The sequence below is a fragment of the Pelecanus crispus genome, chromosome 2, assembly GCF_030463565.1.
Source record: "Pelecanus crispus isolate bPelCri1 chromosome 2, bPelCri1.pri, whole genome shotgun sequence".
NCBI classification, from domain to species: domain Eukaryota; kingdom Metazoa; phylum Chordata; class Aves; order Pelecaniformes; family Pelecanidae; genus Pelecanus; species Pelecanus crispus.
In genome coordinates, this window is record NC_134644.1 from 3,827,582 (window position 1) to 3,846,582 (window position 19,001).

A 19,001-nucleotide genomic window follows, 5' to 3' on the forward strand; every position below is an offset into this window, starting at 1 on the left:
AGCGGTACTAACAAACAGTTATCGATGCCACTTTCTTTTATGCTGCCGAAAATGCCGTGTGTCAGCGACGGAGTTGCCCCACGGGAGCAGTAGCTCTGCTCCCCTCCGTGCTCAGACATGGGGAGTTACAAATGCCACACTGGAGAGCTGCAAAACTGGACACGGTTTTTGGAGAAAAGGACTTTTTTTGCTGTTTCGTTCTGAAGAGCTGCTCCCACATTTAGGGGAGGGTTTTAGGCATCTTCAGTAACCCAGGGGATTTTTCCTCCTGCTCCAGATTTTGGTTTGGGTAAAGTCAGGAACAATTTCTAGGTTGTCTCTGGGCTTCAAAATCCAGTGGTGGGCACAGAACGGGGCCAGGGTGAGCTCTGCTTGAAAGCTGAAATTCAGGAAAAAAATAGTCAATCAGTCAATTCACTGGCAGGAAAATCAGACTGAGGGAAAGCCAGGCTCTGCCTTTGCACTTTGCTACAGAGCTTCCAGTTTATGTCAAAGTGTGGGTTTACACTGACATGAGAAGTTTTTGAAGCGAAAAGCCACCAGGTTGCAGGAAAAGCTGCAAGCCTGCTTTTCCATCCTGAAAACAACACCTAAAACCCCACTTTTGAGAGTGAAACTGTTGTCCCAAAGATGGGTTCTTTACCCCGCGTGCAACAACCAATTCACATGCTGAGTCGAGGTATTTGCTTTATTCCATTTCTGCGCAGGGAGGGGTGCTGGGTGGTAATTCCACAAAACTAGCACACCCCATTATCCTTGCTTCACATTTATAGAATCATCGAATCGTTTAGGTTGGAAAAGACCTTTAAGATCATCCAGTCCAACCATTAACCTAACACTGCCAAGTGCACCACTAAACCAGTTAAACCATTACACAATTAAACAAAGTCACTATGCCTGCTGTTAACACCTACTTGTTCGTCGTTGGTTATTTCTACTTTCTCTTCGATTTAAAGACAGAGCTGCCTTTACAATCCCTATGTACGCTCAGTGGGTAGGGATCTCCCTTTGGAGGTGGGCTGCTCTTCCAGCAAAGGTGTGGTTTTCATATTATAATTAGCTGGTTCACTTAGAAGACACTAATTAGTGGATCTCGCTGACCAGTAAAAGAGGAGTAAAGGGGAGTTCTGACACACAAGGATGTACGTTCGTTGTTTTAGAGATCTCTTGGCCTTCTGCTCATTACAGACACCCTGGTGCCTGTTCCCTTTAGTACATTCCTTCAACACTCAGTCACCAACACAAGCGGCCAAGTTCAACCCAAAGTCCTTATGCTTTGCAAACCCGAGCTATTCGCGCCCAGACGTGCTGGGGCCACGGGGAGAGGCGCTCAGGTTCGGGCAGGGCCGCGCCCGCTGCCCGGTTCGCAGGCTCCGGGTGCGGGCGGGGACGGGCAGGGGCTGCCCCCGCCCGCGTAAGGACACGGCGTCAGCGGCCCCGCTCTGGATTGGCTGGCGGGCCGCGCTGCGGATTGGCTGGCTTGCCGCACAGCACGCTGGGAGCTGCAGTTCTGCGGCCGGCGGCAGCCAATGACGGAAGGGGCGGTGCGAACGCGGCCAATAAGAGCCGGGGGGCGGGCGCAGGCTCAGCAAACGCCGGCCGGTCTCTGGAAGCAGTGAGGGCAGCGGCGGCGCGGTGAGGGCCGGGGGGACCGGGACCCGGGGGGCAAGGCGGGGAGGCTGCGGGAGGGGGTGGCGGCATGTGGATCAGACCTGGGGGCAGCGGCCTTGTGTGGGTGGAGGCGCCTGGGGCTGGAGTAGGGCAGAAGGCCGGTGCGGGGACCTGGCGTTCGGCCCGGGCCTGGCGGGGGGAAGGCGGCCTGGTGGTGCCCAGGGCCGCCTCCTTGCCGGGAGGGCAGCTGGGGCCTGTCGTTTTCCCCACCCGTGTCAGAGCTGTCCCTCGTGGGTGGCCGGGCAGGTGCCCCACGCCTCCCCGCTGCGGGTGTCGGCAAGGTCAGGGCAGCCGAGGTGCGCGTTTCGCCCCCCGTGCCCACCCCGGCCTCTGCCGGGGCTGAAGGTCGTGGAATCCTCCAGCAGTGGGCAAATCGATTCACTTCTTCCCCTGTGTAAATCTCACCTCCTGCCATTGATTTGCTCCTCCCTATCATTCCCCTGTGTAAATCTCACCTCCTGCTGTCTCCATCTCTCCCGAGGGACAGGGTGCTCTCGTGTTTCCTTCTCCAAATGAGCCAGGCTAAACTGTAACTTAGATTTAGCAAATAAGGGTCATTGTAGCAGGCGTGGGAGAGACCAAATCCTTTGGCCGGCAGAGGAAATGGTTTGCATGTTTAGTTTCAAAAACCAGCCTGCTGAAATGGATGTGCACGAAGTGCTGCATGACCAGGGAGTACAGCTGCATCTGAAGTGTATCTCTTGCACGTGTTTACTAGCCTGTGCTTAAATTGAATTCCTGTTAGCTTATTTCAAGAGCTTGCAGTACTTCCACGTGAGGCTGAGCTGTATTTTGCTGCTGAGCGTGATGATGGCAAAACTGGAACAATACCGGTAGAGATTTTTCCTAGCAGAGACCTTAGTGATGTTGCTGAGCTAATTGCGCTAGCAGAAATAGGTGCTAATTGAAAAATGATGCTTATGGTGGGCGCTGAAGAAGGAACGGGTCCAGGTGTAATCCGGGACAGGGACAGCACGACAAGCTGGCAAGTTTCTTGGCAAGTTTTGGTGGATGGTCTCGCTGGTTGGGTGATGATGGCTCAGTGAGCAGAGCCCTTCTCTCTGCTGCTGCTTTTGGTTTTTTTCTCCTTTCTTTCTCCTTAGAGGCAGGTGAGAAATCACCTGTGCTGCAGTGGATACTCTCCTCATCTTCCTGATGTGTCCCCCACATCAGTCTGTGCCCATCAAGGGCTTCAAGACTCGCTCCAGCTCCTCAGCAGCTGCCATTTTACGCTCTTGTGCTCTCCAGCAGGAGTTTGAGACTCTGAAGTGGTGAATGAGGTGGGACAGGCCGTAGTAGTGACTGAGGAGCTGCCAGGTAGGGCTGACCTTGTGCAGCAGCTCGTGCTTTCTACCCGGAGTGTTTCGGTTGCTCTTCTTGGCAGGGAGCGACAGAGGAGGATTGAGCTTGTCTGAGGTCAGAGCTGCTGTTAAGGAATAGCCCGTGACAGCAAGGCAGTGTGGTGAGGGATAGAAGTCCCAAAAGGAAACGCAGGCAGTGACCACAGCTTTCAGTGTGAGGGGCTGCTGGGATCTGTAATGGTTGAACAGGGATGGCAGAATTTGTTCCTTTGCTACTCTTTCTGTTCCCGCCCCCCCCCCCCCCGTCCTTACTGGTTCAAGGATCTTGCTTCACAAGACTTTACTTGAATTAGATCACCTGTATGCCCATCAGCTCAAGTCTAGCTCTTGGGCTTGAGACTGACAGCTTGAACATGCGTGACTGGTGGAATATGCAAGGAGGTTTCTTTTTCTAAAAGTTCTCTGAACCTGGTGATTCTAAAACCTGAAGAGAGACTCTTTGTCTTTGCAGGCACCATGTCATCCGGTCAAGAATCCGTTTTCTCCGAGTATGAGACCGACACCAGCCAGACATCGAAGCTGTTAAGAAAATTTAAAGAGACGCCATTTGTACCCATCGGTAAGTTTAAAGATGAAGGTTGGTTACATAGGTCTTCCTCTTCACGGGCAATCCATATCCATCACTGCTCACTGTTTTCCTCTGAAGAGGAAATTACTTTGGAATTACTTCCTTGTGTAGGCTTTGTGCGGTGACAGCAGTACTCTTTCTGCCTGGAATGGTATTTGTCCTGCAAGAAACAAGGAAATTAGTGAGGCCTGTTATCTTACATAGAAACCCAGGACCTACAATTACAAAAAAACCAAAAAAACCCAAACCAACAAATGCTGAAAAACTGTTTAGGTGAGCTTAATGAACATGTTTAGGTGATCCCGTTGGGTGGTCAGGAGGGTGTTTTGCAGCTGTTCTGGAGTATGGTTACTGGGAACTCTGAGATCACTACAGAGTGACTTTCAAGGTAACAACAAACAAAACAGAAATATCTAAAATACAGCCTGCCTGCTAAATGGTTCACCCTTCTCTGCTGCCATCCCTTACTTTAAAATAAAGTTTCTTAGTAGGTTTGGTGATACCCCAGCTTGAGGAGGTTGTTAAAGTTCTCATCTGAGACCCTAAAAAAGCCTCTGAGGGGAGAGAGGATCAGTTGTGTTCATCCTGAGTGCTTTCCTCTGATCAGGAACTGCCTCTGACAGGAGACATGTTTTGATTTCCAGCCACCTTAAGCGGAAAGCAGTCGGGTCACTCGGGGTGAACTGTTCCAAGCGTTTGCTGCCAGATATCCGTCACTGGTTTCTCTGATCACAGGACTTTGCTCTCCAGCTTGCTAGAGTGTACTATGGACTCCATTAGTTTGGGTTCTCACAAGCAGATTAGCAGAACTTATCTCCAGCCTGTGTCGGAGCTAGTTTGAATGCCCTAAAACTCTTAATGTGTTTTTAATGACGCTACTACGTGGATCACACACCAGTGAAGTAAGGGTTTATAGCTTCACAAGTGGAATGGGAAATACTCCCATTCAGGGAGATGAGCTGTCTTGGCTCTCGGCAGTAAAATATACACAGCATTTAAAACTTGGCAGCTTCCTTTGAACTATGTAAATAATCATCCTAAATACGGAACACAGTGGATGGAATTGGGAAATTTTGTGCATTGTTGCTCTGTATTCCATGAAAGCATCAGTGTACGCAGGTTGGAGTTGGCACAGCCGGGGCTGTGTTTGGTCTGTCAAAGGACTAAAAGTGAACTCGAGACCTTGCTGAACCTCTCTTCCCCACAGCACGGGACAAGTAACGTATCACTTGTCCTGTCCCGGTGAAAGCAGGCTGAATGTGACAGCACCCAAAATAGCAACCTCAGCAGGCCAGTGAGTATGTCAGGGTGCATCCACATGCTGGGTGTCCCAGCTACAGCCGAGCAGTGTTCTTGGGTGTGAGCTTCATTCCAGGAACGCGAGTGCAAGCAGCACGTTTGCTTTCTGAAAAATATCCAAGAAACTCAGACACCTTAAAATCATAGAAGCCTTTAGGTTGGAAAAGATGTTTAAGATCACTGAGTCCGACTGTTAACCTAGCACTGCCACATCCACCACTAAACCATGTCCCTAAGCACCACATCTACACATCTTTTAAATGCCTCCAGGGATGGGAACTCCACCACCTCTCTGGGCAGCCTGTTCAATACTTGACAGCCCTTTCTGTGAAGAAATTTTTCCTGCTATCCAATCTAAACCTCCCCTGGTGCAACTTGAGGCCATTTCCTCTCGTCCTATCACTTCTTACTTGGGAGAAGAGACAACACCCACATCCCTACACCCTCCTGTCAGGCAACTGCAGAGAGCGATAAGGTTTCCCCTCAGCCTCCTCTTCTCCAGACCAAACAACCCCAGCTCCCTCAGCTGCTCCTCAACACCCTCGAGTTGCTGCTGTTGCATTTTAACACCAGTGGAAATCTCTCACTGTTCTCTGTGCTGACTTGTGCATTGAATGAGATGGCGCTCAAGTGAAAACAGTAGACAGGCCAGGACTTGCCATTTACACAAAAGATCAAAAGATGATTATTCCCAAGATACCGTGTTTAGGTGGGTGACTTTGCACATCTCGATGACGTGGATCTCAACTCACAAGGATGCTTTCCTTCCCTCGTAGGGATGGCTGGCTTCGCCGTGGTGGTTGGCTACGGGCTGTACAGACTGAAGCACAGAGGTGACATGAAAATGTCGCTTCACCTGATTCACATGCGCGTGGCGGCCCAGGGCTTCGTCGTGGGAGCGATAACGTGTGGTATGTGCTGAGCGGGAGGTCATCCTCAGTGCTGGCAAACCACAGAGAACCTCTCGCAGCTCTTCTCCTAGTGGATAATACAGTGTCTGTGAAATATCCTTGGGGTGGAAGTGTCCAGGCCATTATATTTGAGGGTGTTTATGCTCATTACTGGTGTTTGCTCAGCCTTTCTAGAGTAACATGACGCTTAATTACAAGTATTTAATGTTAAACTGTGCTACCTCTCAGTGTGGAAGTTTTGATGACTTTTAGATGGGGAAGTCTGTGGAGTTCTGCAGGTGTTGAAATTAGGAAAAAAAAAAAAGCCTATCTGAAGTTAGTATTTTCCCTTGTAAATATATTGCTGTTTCTGAATTTAATGGATTGGAGAATCAGCTTGCAGAGCCTATGGTACTATTTTCAGGACTGGAATTGTGCCCCTGAATGTACTGATTTATACCTCCCAGGTCTCCTCGAAGCAGTGCAGCTGTGTATGTGTGTAAATGTATACCCCATGAAACACTGTTTGTCTATACTGTATTCCCAGAAGGTACAACAGAAAAACTTGATGTTGGCTGCAAAGCAAACTACAGTTGGCTGGGGATCTGCATTTTCATATACAGTATATTTTCCTATCCACTTTCTCTGTATATGAAGAATTTTGTAGTGTTCATCACTGCTATTAAAAAAAAAATACAGCAGAAGAGGAAGGGAAACATTATTTCTATTGCTGAGAATCTCTCTTACTGTTCAGATTTTGAAACCTGTTACTTCCTATTTAACCCAGCTTTCTAATTGTGCCTGTATTTCTGTCTTGTAGGTGTGCTGTATTCGATGTTTCGGGAGTACGTGGTGAAACCCAAGGAGTAATGGAAAGATGACAGAAATCTCTCTCCTGGTGGTGGCCTGTGTACTGCAGCTACAAACCTCATATCGAGGGGTTCTTGAGGGGAAAAAAAAAAAACCAAAAACCCATGGTATTAGAGAATTGCCCTATATCTACTTTGTGTATGGTACACGTCTTAAAGCTGGCAGCCTAAATGATTGCGCACTGGGGGAGCGGGTACCGGGGTCTGGTTCCTTCTGATTGACACTACCATATCCCAGTTCTTAGGGGATATAGTAGAGTACAATCCCTTTATCTTCCGCTCGACTGTCAACTCAGTTCTAAAACTGGTGACTTCTTTTTGCTGCCGTTGCCCAAAATGACAAAGTTTGAACTAGCTTCTCTGAGGCCTCAGGCAGAATGTGGAGGCCATGCCTGTAAGAGAGTGTTGTGAATGCTTTGCTGTCATTTTTCTATCCTGTATATTTGTCAGCCTCCAGCTTTGTAATTTAGAAGCTTCCAGTAGCACTAAATGGCTTCTAAAATATTGAGAGAGATATAAACATCTATTTTTTTTATTTAAGGTGTGAGATAAGTATTTGGTATGTTGCAGTTATTTAAATGTTATATTTATTCATTGCTAATGAAGACACAGGCTCCCTATTTTTACCATAGATTTTCAGACTCTTGGATTACTATATTTTGTAACTTTATTTACAGCGTTCTTCTGAATAACATTTAAATGTAACATTTAAAATACATATTGTGAAAACGAAACCTTGATTTGGTGTTCTAATGCTTTTAGTTAAAGTATATGACCTAACTTGGATTTCTGCAGTATCATTCCCTATAGAAGTTTTAAAACATTTAAATCTGAAAAGCCCCCATCATCCTCGATGGGGTGTTAAAACCCTTCTCTGTAAACTGCCAATGCTACTTTGCACTCGAACCCCTTGTATCTCCAACAGCAGTCACAAAAATAAATGCGTTGATAAAGCCAATTTGTAACAACCTCATTTTCTCCTATTAGCTTACATTCCATGGTGACAGTCGGATGTCTCTTTGTAATAAATACCGCAGGGTACATACTGCACCTCGGTCTGTGGCGTATTGTACAGCAGTGGGAGATGAAATACGAATAAATGTGCGAGCACCGGAGGTAACAAGTGTTTGGCTATGGATTTGTTGGGGGGAGGCTCCCCCTGTGCACGCAGCCTCCTGCGGAGGGACGGGGTGAGCTTATGTACAGGAATAAAAATCACCTGAGAGGGTGCGATGCTGCCGCCCTCGGCTCCTTGCTCTCACAGGGCTCCCTCAGCGGGGGGGGGGGGGAGCTGGGGAGGGCGTGAGGAGACGCCCCCCCACCGCGCACAGACCTTTTCCTGGACCTGCCCGGCTCCCCCGCGGCGTGGGGCGGGATGAGGAGGGGCCGCGTCCCCCTCACCGCCATAACCCCGGGGGCCGGGCTGTCTGGGGGCCGGGGGGGGGGGGTCCTGCGGCCGGCCGGCGCTGCGCGCACCCATCATGGCGGCCGGGCTGAGGGGAAGGGCGCCGGCCCCGCCCCTCGGCGGCGACTTCCCGCGCGCGGCGCATGCGCGGCCCTGCCCGCCCGGGGCGCTGCTGTTGCCATGGGAACCGCGTGGGGCTGCGGCCGGGCCGGGAGCCGGAGCCGGAGCCGGAGCCGGAGCCGCCGGGCCCGGCCCTGCCGAGGCGGGCAGCCGGCGGGAGAGGGCGGCCGGGGGGGACCCTCCCGCTGTCCTAGGGGCAGGGCAAGGCGGTTCCGGTAGGCTGGAGCCGTGGGGGAGGCGCGGGCCGCCGGCCCCGGGGGTGGGGGAGGCAGCGCGGCCCTGTCAGGCCCTGTCAGGCCGCAGGACAGGGCGGGCGTTGGGCAGGGAAGAGAGGGACCCCCCGTCTCCCCACACAGCAGCTCTGTGGCAGGTCCCTCTGTGCCAGCTTTGGAGTCCGTACCCAGGTAGGCTGGAGGGCTAAAGGTTGCCCCCAGCCATCACTCATACCCACGAGGCCTGGAGGCTGCGGGGAGGCACCGGACTCCGCTCTTTGGCCTTGTCAATCCTTAATGCACCTTATCCACACCCACGGCGGCCGGAGGCAGGCGTGGAGGCAAAGCTGCTTGCAATGCGTTTCTGCCCATAGAGTACATACAGGCACAGAGGGACGTAGCATGCATTTTGGCTCTTTATCAAGGTGATTGCTGCCTTAGTGTGAGAAAGGGCCTGCGTTAATTACTCAGTGGAGGGTGTGCCTTTGAAAGTTCTTACTGATTGTTTTTTTCTAGACCAAAGGTGCGCTAGATTTTTTGCTGACAGTAAATGTCAAACAGAAGGAGAGGGGGCTGGAATACGTCAGAAAACCGATCATCTTTAGTCATCCTAAGTAAAGCTCTAGACATTTAAATGGGTAGCAATATTACCGCTTTAATGGTATCACTTAATGCTTAGAAATCTGGGGGAAAGATGTACCCCGCACTCTTGTGCCCAAAGGGAGCATTAGGATAAACAGCGATCTTTCTTCCTCGTCAGTCCCACGCTAACCCAAAAATAGGGAGATTTGCACCTTTCTTTGAAACGTGAGAGGACAGGCTGCGTGGACCTGGGTCGCGACCAGTCTGTGTTCCCTTTAGTCAGTATAACGTGGTTGCCACATTCGCTTGGATTTGACCCCAACTTGCCCTTCTGTAAAAATGTTTATTTAAACAGATCTGTTTAAAAAGACTTTAAAACATCGCTTTTTGAATGCTAGAGTGAAAAAGACCCGAAGACTTTTTTGAAGGCTTTGAAAGCCATTTATGGAAAAAGGCACTTGAGGCAAGGCAGGGGGGCTGAAGAGCGCAGCGGCTGAGAGGAGGAGGTGGCAGGGAGACTGTGCAGAGGTCAGTGAAGAAAAGCTGCGAAACAGCTGGTAGAAGAGGATGTTTTTCAAAGCAATGTTGATCTCTGCTCTCTATGGCTTTTTGTTTTCTTGTTACACTTTTAGTAAACAATGGAGTCAGACATAAAAGCGAATGAACATTTTAAAAGCCAGTTTAAGGCTTATCAAGAGCAACAGCAAAGGCGGCTGCAAAATCTAATGGAGAAGAAGAAGGAAAAGCAGAACAGTCAGAACGGTGATAATGGCAACGCAAAGGAGACTTTCAGAATCCCGAATGATCTGAACCTGTTTGAAACAGGACAACCTGTAAATGAAGATGACAGCAAAAGGTAAAGGTGTAGCAGCACCGTTCCTTCAGGAAGTCACAGAAGTGTGTTTTGCCTATGATCTTATGAAACTTTTATTGAGAGATCACTTTCTGTCTTCGCATAGTGGGCTTTCGTTATCCCGAGAGGACTCTCGCTGTCCCTAACATGTTTATCCTCAGAGCCTTGTGATGTGCTCTTTATAATTAGTGTTTCAGAAATGACGAGCAGAAGAACAGAGGGGTTAAGGGTGACATGCTAGGGGCAGCTAGGAACTATCTGATGAAATCCAGTCATTCAGGATCACTAACATCCTCTGAACTGTTGGTTAGTTCCTGCCTAGCCTTGTAAACAAACAGGTTCCCTACATGAATAATTTCCAAAGACAGGTAAAAGGGCAAAGCAAGGAATGGGTGCAAGCCAAAGGCCTGCAGGGCAGAAAAGTGTTCCCCTGGCTATCTTCGCAATATAACCTGACTTAGTAGATCAAAAGACAGCCAGCTATATAGGAGGGTCTCAGGCAGAGTTACCTCCTGGTTAAGATACCTGCCAGGGTTATACAAGGTAGGGTTATAAATCTTACTGGGGACAGGGGTTTGGGGTTTATCTCACCCACTGGGGTAGTATCTGGATTGCCAGGACATCAGACATTCTTGATCTTGTTTTTGGAGCTGAGTGCATCAGTCAATTTACTGGAGCAGAGATTTGAAACCCCAGCTCAGATCATTCATCTTCCTCCTAGGATACAATCAGTCTCTCTTTCTGACCCAATTATATTTTTTTTTTTACAAACTAGAAGAGGTCTAAAGTTGGACGCATCCCAAAGATGTCTGCTGTTACTGCAATGTTGGCTATTCAGGGGTTTGCTCCCTGTTAGTGGTGAAGCCAGCTGCAGAAATTCCCGCTTCTGCTCGCCACTTGCAACTGTGCTGATACAGCTGTTTGCTGGAAACCGGATTCACTTTCTGGGGGAAGGGTACTTTTATTCTCAAGTCATTTCAGTGATCCAGTTTACAGCTTTAGCCCCACAGACTGTTTTATTGGCACCATGACGGGGTGATGTACTGTGATACAGGGGCAGGAAGGAGGAGCGGGCAGCTCTGCCAAAACCAGGAGATCATGGATGGAAAACTACAGTTAGGCATATACCTTTGAGACAGTTTCCCCTCCCAGAATCCAGAGTGGGGAAGGGCACTCTGCCAAAGTTTATCAAGCCACTAACCCAGGTTTATTAAGCCCTAAATGCTGATCTTCCCTCTGCGTTACTCTGGGGAACTCCCTGCTTGTTTCTGAAGATTGCTTCCTTAAACGCCCAAGTGCATAAGCTACAGCAGAGCTTCCGTGAAGGTGCAGGGAACCCAGGAGTGAACCACTGACATTTTCAGGTGCTTCTGGGAATGTGGTGTTCATGCTGCAAAGGAAGTCCGTGTGGAAACAGGGAGCTGATCTTCTAGAAACTACTGCTCTCACCATTGCATCATACATTGTCTTCTTCACACCTAGGTCCCTCACCACGGCTGTCTGGTCTGCAAGTTATGCTTCTGATCTGACCTCTACCAGCTGTTCTCTTCCCCTGGACATTTTGTTCTGATAGTATATAGAAGATTACTATGGAGATCTGATTTTTTAATTTTTTTTTTTTTTTTTAAATGGAGAGGGAGACCGATTCCCACAGTTCAGATGTGGATTTGTCTGGTGGGGGAGAGGGGCTTAGGTGCTCCCGTAGCACATCCTGGTGCGGTGTGCATGCTCTGAGGTGCAGAGTACAGGAGAGTCCCAGCAGTTCTCTGAACCATTTTTGGTTCAGTAGTTTAGGTCTAAGTAATTCAAGAGCTGTTACCTACCTCCGTTTTCGGTGGCACTGACTGTTAAAAGTCTCCATTTGACATGGCAGGTGTAGCAGATTTATCTGGATTGTCCTTTGCGTATGTACATCTGCGTTCAGCAAAAGAGTGGTTACGAGTGTATCAAATCTGGGCAGGATTTGCTTCTGGAAGGAATTCACCAGGCTGTACTTTGCAGTATTCCCATGACAACACGTTAGAAACTTGTTCCAGAATAACAAGACTCCATATGGTCTGCAGTGGCAGTGATTTCAGCACGTCAGTGTTGTTTATAGCAGCCCTTGGAAAACATTCTCCTCTCAGAAGTCTCCCTTCCTCTGAGCCTTGGGAGTTCGTTTTTCCTTCCTCCCATCCTACTCCCAAATGTTGTTTAGGCGAGTGTTTAGCTGACATTTCTCTCTTTCTGTTTTGTTCTTCTGTAACTTTATCCTCCCTGCTCTGTTTGGTGTATTTACGATCAAGTGATTCTCCCCATCACATGGAGAATCTGTAACAGAGCTGGGAAAGACACTTAACCTGAATTTCAGTCATAGGCCCTGCTCATAAGCTTCACCTGGCTCTGTTTCCTTGAACTAGAGTGAAAAGGGTTACCTTTCTGCAGCCTGTTTCTTTTGGCTGACTTGCTGTAGCTGAGCCACTTGGGTGGAACCTGCGACCTCCTTTGTAACACATAGAGTCACTCTGGGGTGGCATGGGATGGAGAAGTTTCTCAGAGGAGAGTCCAGCTCTGTGCAGTTAGGATTTCTGTCCATCCTACTGTAAGTGCTTTTTGTCAAGACTTGGAAGCCAGCTCTGAGGAAGACATCGCTGATCAGGTGTGTTAAGAGCTTAGAACCATTTTTTCACGTTGATTCCATAACTGTTAAAAATCTTTTTGTCCATGTGTCTCTAATTGGATCTGCACAGTTTTGTTGCTCGCTTCTATGAGTGGTACATGTGGGAATAACTTAGTTTTGCATTTTCTCTGCTCAGATTGCTGCTGTCTTTCTTCTCCTTTGTAAACAGCTGCCTTTGATCTCCCTTTGATTTGCAGCTTTGAAGCAGAAGTGCATTTCTTAATTATGGATTGTGAATTGTCTCATAAATGGACTGTGCTGTTTATGGCAGTGCTTTAAGGGGTCATTTATTCTGACATGAACATATGGAGTGTGCATTTAAAAGCTCCAAAGTCCAGTTGGAGCAAAAAGCTTGCTAAAACTTTTGAATAGAAACTTTAGGTGACTGTGGAGATAGCTGACTTGTCTGGCTGTGGATATATCTATAGCCACAGGTATATACTATAACAACTGGGCTTTATCCAAATCTCCGTGATCATCCAAGCTACCTACTTCTGTTGCAGTCTGGGGCAACCACTCTATAGGCCGAAGGACAACTTAATTCCAGATTAAGTCACCAAAACGTAGATGTTCGGGGTCACACTGTAGATAACAAGAATCTAGGGGTCAATTCATCTGGCTGGCTTAGGCATCGAATGATATCTGAGATGCTGTAGGGTATTGGGAGCTTCCACATGGGAATGACAGATAGGGTACAGGAGACCTATGCCCTTCAGGAGCAGCAGCTGGGGGACGAGTGGGCAGCCCAAATGGCACCTGCGTGTGGGTAAGTGAATGGGGTCCCTCACCAGAGCACTTAGTGGCAGTTAGAGAGGGATTCAGGTCACCCTGCCATGGCAGCCAGTCCACAAGCAGCACTGGTTTCACTGACTAGGCCTCCTTTGACTGTCGTGTGCGTTTTGGCGTGCTGCTTGCAGAGAAGACACCCGTGTCTTGGTACGGAGTGCGACCCCACCCTCAGATGGGAGGAGATGAGGAAACTCAGATGGGAGGAGAGAGGCAGGCAGAATGGGAACAACTGACTTGAGTCAGCAGGGTCTCCAACACAAACTTATTTACCAAAGGTAGTGTCAGTACAGCTTATCTTAGCATATTTGGTTTCCTGTCTGGGTGTTGTGGTTTAAGCCCAGCCAGAAACTAAGCACCATGCAGCTGCTTGCTCACTCCTTCTGCCCTGGTGAGATGGGAGAGAGAATTGGAAGAGTAAAAGTGAGAGAACTCATGGCTGAGATAAAAAGAGTTTAATAATTGAAATAAAGTAAAATAATAGTAGTGATAATAATAGCTTTAATAATAATAATAATAATAATATACAGAGCAACTGATGCATGATGCAATTGCTCACCACCCGCCAAACTGCGCAGCCTGTCCCCGAGCAGCGATCGCTGCTCCCCAGCCAACTCCCCCCAGTTTCTATACTGAGCATGATGTCCTATGGTATGGAATCATAGAATAGAATCATAGAATCGTTTAGGTTGGAAAAGGCCTTTAAGATCATCCAGTCCAACCATTAACCTAACACTGCCAAGTCCACCACTAAACCAATTACGGGGAGAGTAGTAATTAATTTCATGTTTCCTGGCTTGGGGGTTGGATTATTTTTTAATGAAAGTAAAAACTAGGAATCATTAAGGTTGGAAAGGATCTCTAAGATCATCAGTCCAACCATCATCCCAACACCCCCATGCCCACTAAACCGTGGCCCAAAGTGACACGTTTACCCATTTTTTGAACACCTCCAGGGGTGGGGACTCCCCCACCTCTCTGGGCAGCCTGTCCCAATGGAATAGCCCTCTGGCCAGTTTGGGTCAGCTGTCCTGGCTTGTGCCCCCTCCGCGCTGCTCGCTGCTCGCTGGCAGGGCATGAGAAGCTGAAAAGCCCTTGACTGGTGTAAGCACTACTTAGCAAGAACTAAACCGTCAGTGTGTTATCAGTGTTATTCTCATGCTAAATCCAAAACCCAGCATTATGCCAGCTACTAGGAAGAAAATTAACTCTATCCCAGCCGAAACCAGGACACTGGGGAATGGAGACAGGTTCATTTCTATTCTGAAATGCCGCTGTCTGGAGGAGTCTGGCTAAAAGGTATGTGTAAAGTTGGAGGATGTTAGTAATTCTTGGGCTTGGTTCATATGTCCACACATGGGTGGCAAGTGCTCTCTGAGATGCTCTCGATTCTCTGACTGGGCCCCAGGATTTTTCCGAAGAACCCTGCTTTGTGGCTGCTGGCCTCATGTTGGGAGCTCCGATAATCCAGGGGCATCTCAAATAGATGCCTGAGTGCCCACAATTGAATTGAGCCCCTGAGGCCTTAGCTTCTAGTTTTTACTTTTGGAGGAACCATCGTGTAAGGACAGCAAAGAGATTAAAGTTATTAATTCTCTGGATGTCTTAGAGAGATGAAACCCATAAATGTTACTAAATGTACTGAAGAATAGGAGAAGCAAGGCTATTTCCACACGTTCAGAGGGCTTTTTGATATTCTTTGTTTCTAAATGAATTCAAAAAAGCAACATTAACAATACAAACCGATGCCAGTCCATCCTGGTGGGGTTCCAAGAAAATCAGATGAGGACAGAGGAAATTGGTCTTTTGTGAATTGCTATGAAGCATTCATTTTTAAAGAAAGAACCTCAGTAGCAGCTTTTGTAGTCGATGCTCTGTTGGCTTCTGTTGGCTTTGGTTAAGTATAGAAACTAAAGCCTGAACGTCACGGATGCTGAATGATGAGCTTGCCTGGTTTCCTCTGTAGAACCAGAGAAGTAAGACTGAGTGAGATAAGACTCTTCAGTAACCTCAAAAGCACTGAAAAAATACCTGTTCTGTGATGTTTTGCCCCAGACAACACAAGGAAGTGCAGAATTTTTGAAGAAGAAATAAGTTTGCTGAATAGATCATCAGCTTGTGTTCTGATCTGAGGTTTAGGATATTCTACTTAATTCAGTAAACTCACTCCTGATAAGTTCAGCTCATCTAGCATACAGTCATTTCATTATTTTATTTCTGGAAGCATCTGTTTGTATCACATTACAGTGACTTATGGTTTATTTTTCCACAGGCTGGTGGAGGTTGAGAATGAGCAGCTCCAGGATCAGCTTCGAGAGGTCCGAGATGAGAACTGCAGACTATACAAACTGGTGACAGAGAAAGATTTTGAAATAAAGCAACTGCAGAAAAAAATACAGGAGGACAGATTGGCTTTGTCGGGTAAACACATTATCTTTGTATTCTCACTATGTTAGTTCCAGAGTTTGCTTGATGCTGATGACAATAGAGGTAAGAGAACAGATTCATTGTGAGCTCCTGGCAGTGGTGACATCTCTTTACCTGCTTCATGCTAAAAAGGAGTATTTTGGTCATATTGCGGTTGCCTCCGTTTCCACTCCTGTAATAAGCTTCTGCTAGGAAGAACCAACAACTCTCAGCTGAGAGAGACTTGTTCACTGTTGAGCTTGCAGTAACATGCAATAGCACTTGGCTCTGAACTTTGAAAATACCTGGACACCTGGGTATAGATTTAGTCAACAGTTAGAGCTGCTACCTAAACTTGCAAGGGCCTAAGTTGACACTTCTGCATTTGCAGAGTTTACTAACCATCAGTGTAAGGAGTATCATTCCTTTATTTGCAGAGGGAGGTTCCTCACAATGGTTTGACATGATAGCACTTACAGGTGGAATGGCATGTATGCTTAAAGACCTGTGCTTTACTCGGCCCTTCAGTTTTAGGAGCTGCAAAATATGAGTACTACTACTCCCCATTTTAGAGAGCTATTGAAAGGACCAAATGATACCTGAGGTAGTCAGGTCAGACCGAAGGCGCAAAATATTGTTATTGATAATTATGTGTCCCTTAATGTAAGTATAGTGATCTTTGGGGGTACACAGCGCTGTCTTTTCCTCACAGATCTTCTGCAAACTTGCTATTATTGACACAAAATATGATGACTCATAGAAACCGTATTTTAGAAAACTTTCTGTTAGTGTCAAAGAGCAACTTTGCAGCTTTCTCTGCTGCATGTTGTTAAATTCCTTATTCCAGCTGCTTTTGTTTGAATGCCTGAATAGGCCACATGCAGGATGCTGACTGAATGCAAAGTCCAGCTTCTAAAGTGCCTTGGGTGTCCTTTGAAAATTGAACTGTGCAGGCTGCACCTCCTCCACTGGGTGCCACTGTTGTTCAGGACAGCAGTGATGCCCAGGCTAGTAGAGAAGGGGAAACCAGCCATAAGCAGAACTAAATAACACTTGAATTCCACCTTCATTCCTAAAAATTATCTGTAGCTTGTATGTGAAGAAATGCTAAGCTATAACTGGGTCAGGACCAGGAGGCAGATGTGCTGTTGCAGCTTCTTTGGCTGACTCACATGCCAGCTTGTGACAGTTTGCTCCATGCCTCTGTCTTCCCTATCTATGCTGTGGCAAGAGGCTCACCCACATTAAAAGCTTTGCTTACATGTGTGCAATGCATGTGTGCAAGACCATCACATGGAAGCACCAGCCTGGCTTTTGGTTAGTTTAGTACTTACTGTGATCCTTAGCAGCTGTTATTTATTATGAAAACTAAGGGAAAAATAGCTTCTAGATGAGAGGGGAAACACACTTCAGATAAAGGCATAGGAACAGGGGACACGCTTTTAAAAATAATGAATTTATTATTTTCTCTACAACGTTTTTAAATAGTGGCATGAGGTCATATTCTGTTCTCCCCTATATTCCACATAGCCCCTTTAATGCCTCTAGAGGTTTTATGGGACTCAGAATTCACTTAAGAGTGATCTGTCATCCTTGTATGTCACTCCAGTTCTTGAATGTAATCTTCACAGATGTCAGCAGAAAAGTCATTACTTCAGATCACTGAAAGAGGATGAAAGAGTTAAAAAGAATAACAACAGCCGAGTTCAATCTTCATATATCCCACCAAGGATTTGTTATTGCAGGCTGATATTCACTGCTGAGCTAGAGGTTTCCGTGGATATTTTTTGCAATTGTATTGATTTTGCACTTGTGCAAGAACTTTTCTTCACCTGTGTGATGTTAACAAAAGCCAAATGACACACAAGCCAGTCCTGGGTATTACTTTATTCATGTCACTAATCAAACCCTCTCTGATGAGGAGGTGAAATAAGTATCTGTTTAAAGAGCAATTAAAGGGGTAATACAGTAAGGCTCCATGTATAATCACAAGGGACATATAAATAGGCACAATGACATTTCCTGGACGTTATCCAGGACCCAACTGTAATAGTGTGCCTGACCTTTTAGGACAGATGTCTAGAAGAGTTCGCACCTCTGTTTCAGCAACTCCTCCAGCAGTAAACAACCAGGGCAAAATAGAGTGTTGTCATTTTCTGTAATACGCTGCAAAAAACTGTTCCTAACTGTCCTTCACAGCGGTGAGCAGAAAACACCTCTACCCTTTCTATGTAGTAATGTTGCTACGACCACTGCTGTGGCCTTCTGACACGTGGCTGTTGCTGAAGTGTGAAATGTGGCTTTGCTAGCCACAATGTGATGCTGACTCAAAGGACCAAGCAATCCAGCTGGAATCACTGGTGCCTCTTTTCCCTCACTTGTTCATTTAAGTGCCTGGCACAGCTCTGAGAGAAATGGGTTAGGCAATAGAAGTACACTGTGCACTGAACAAAGAACAAAAGCATTGTCTATTCTGAATCTTGCCTGTAAAATACGTCCTTTGCTTTTGTGTGTGCTTTTCAGGGGCATCTGGTTTAGCGGGAGATGTTGCAGCTACTAAAATAGTTGAATTGGCCAAAAAGAATCGTGAGATAACTGCCGAGACTGAGAGTGAAAAGGCCAAAGTGAAGCAACTGAATAACAAAGTCAAAGAGCTGGAGAAAGAAGTGAGGCATTTTTCTTGTTCTCTTTTTGCATGCTAAAACATAGACATCCAGCTTGTGGGATAGATGAGCTGTAGAAACTGGGTTTAATTCATGTTCCCATTTTGAAGTGGCTCTTGCTTCCATGCTTGCTTTGAGTTCTTGTAATTTCTGTCCATGATAGGAGAGAGGGATGTGTGTCCTCAGCTGTTTCCACCTTTGCAGAAAGGAGGAGATAAGAAAGGATAGCAGTAAGTTATAATGAGAGAAAGATCTGTGAAATACCAGTTAGGAATGTTCACTTGTATTTGAAGCACAGAGGCCTTTCTAGCAGTATGGCAATGATATTTTTGAGATTTTTTTTTTTTTTTTTTTGGTGTGTGAGGAGGAGCAAATTTCATACCATTATGTCTCTACATTCCCACCTCGTTAATATCAGTCATGAATTAGTACTCTATTCTTCTAAGCTTTATTCATCCACATAATGAAGACTGTTTTCTGGCGTAAGTACTTCCAGAACTGAGATAGTAACAAACTATATCACTTAAGACAGCAAATCTTCACTCAGTCAAATTTATTTTTTGTGATTTAGTACGACTTTTTTGTATGTGCTAACCTTTCACAGGAGTAATTTTACTCAGATCACTGCTGAAATGAAAATTTGATGCCCTGATGTCA

General features: G+C 46.8%; 2 protein-coding genes across 3 annotated transcripts in view; both read left to right on the forward strand.

The window, feature by feature from the left end:
* Positions 1-1,585: 1,585 nt before the first annotated feature.
* On the forward strand, positions 1,586-7,773 carry HIGD1A (HIG1 hypoxia inducible domain family member 1A). 2 transcript variants are annotated; one of them, XM_075705835.1, is made up of 4 exons: positions 1,586-1,635; positions 3,484-3,591; positions 5,676-5,810; positions 6,610-7,773. In XM_075705835.1, the coding sequence occupies exons 2-4, from the start codon at positions 3,489-3,491 to the stop codon at positions 6,657-6,659; spliced, it is 288 nt and encodes a 95-aa protein (XP_075561950.1). In that variant the 5' UTR covers positions 1,586-1,635; positions 3,484-3,488; the 3' UTR covers positions 6,660-7,773. The 2 variants fall into 2 exon arrangements, with proteins under 2 accessions (XP_075561950.1, XP_009481785.1); XM_009483510.2 differs by lacking the exon at positions 1,586-1,635 and having other exon boundaries at positions 3,467-3,591.
* Positions 7,774-9,480: 1,707 nt separating this feature from the next.
* CCDC13 (coiled-coil domain containing 13) overlaps positions 9,481-19,001 on the forward strand; it is a 31,784-nt gene continuing 22,263 nt past the window's right edge. The window contains exons 1-4 of the mRNA XM_009482153.2: positions 9,481-9,505; positions 9,610-9,833; positions 15,548-15,696; positions 18,205-18,347. Coding sequence (XP_009480428.2) covers positions 9,616-9,833; positions 15,548-15,696; positions 18,205-18,347 — 510 coding nt within the window. The 5' untranslated portion in view covers positions 9,481-9,505; positions 9,610-9,615. The remainder of the gene's footprint in view (positions 9,506-9,609; positions 9,834-15,547; positions 15,697-18,204; positions 18,348-19,001) is intronic.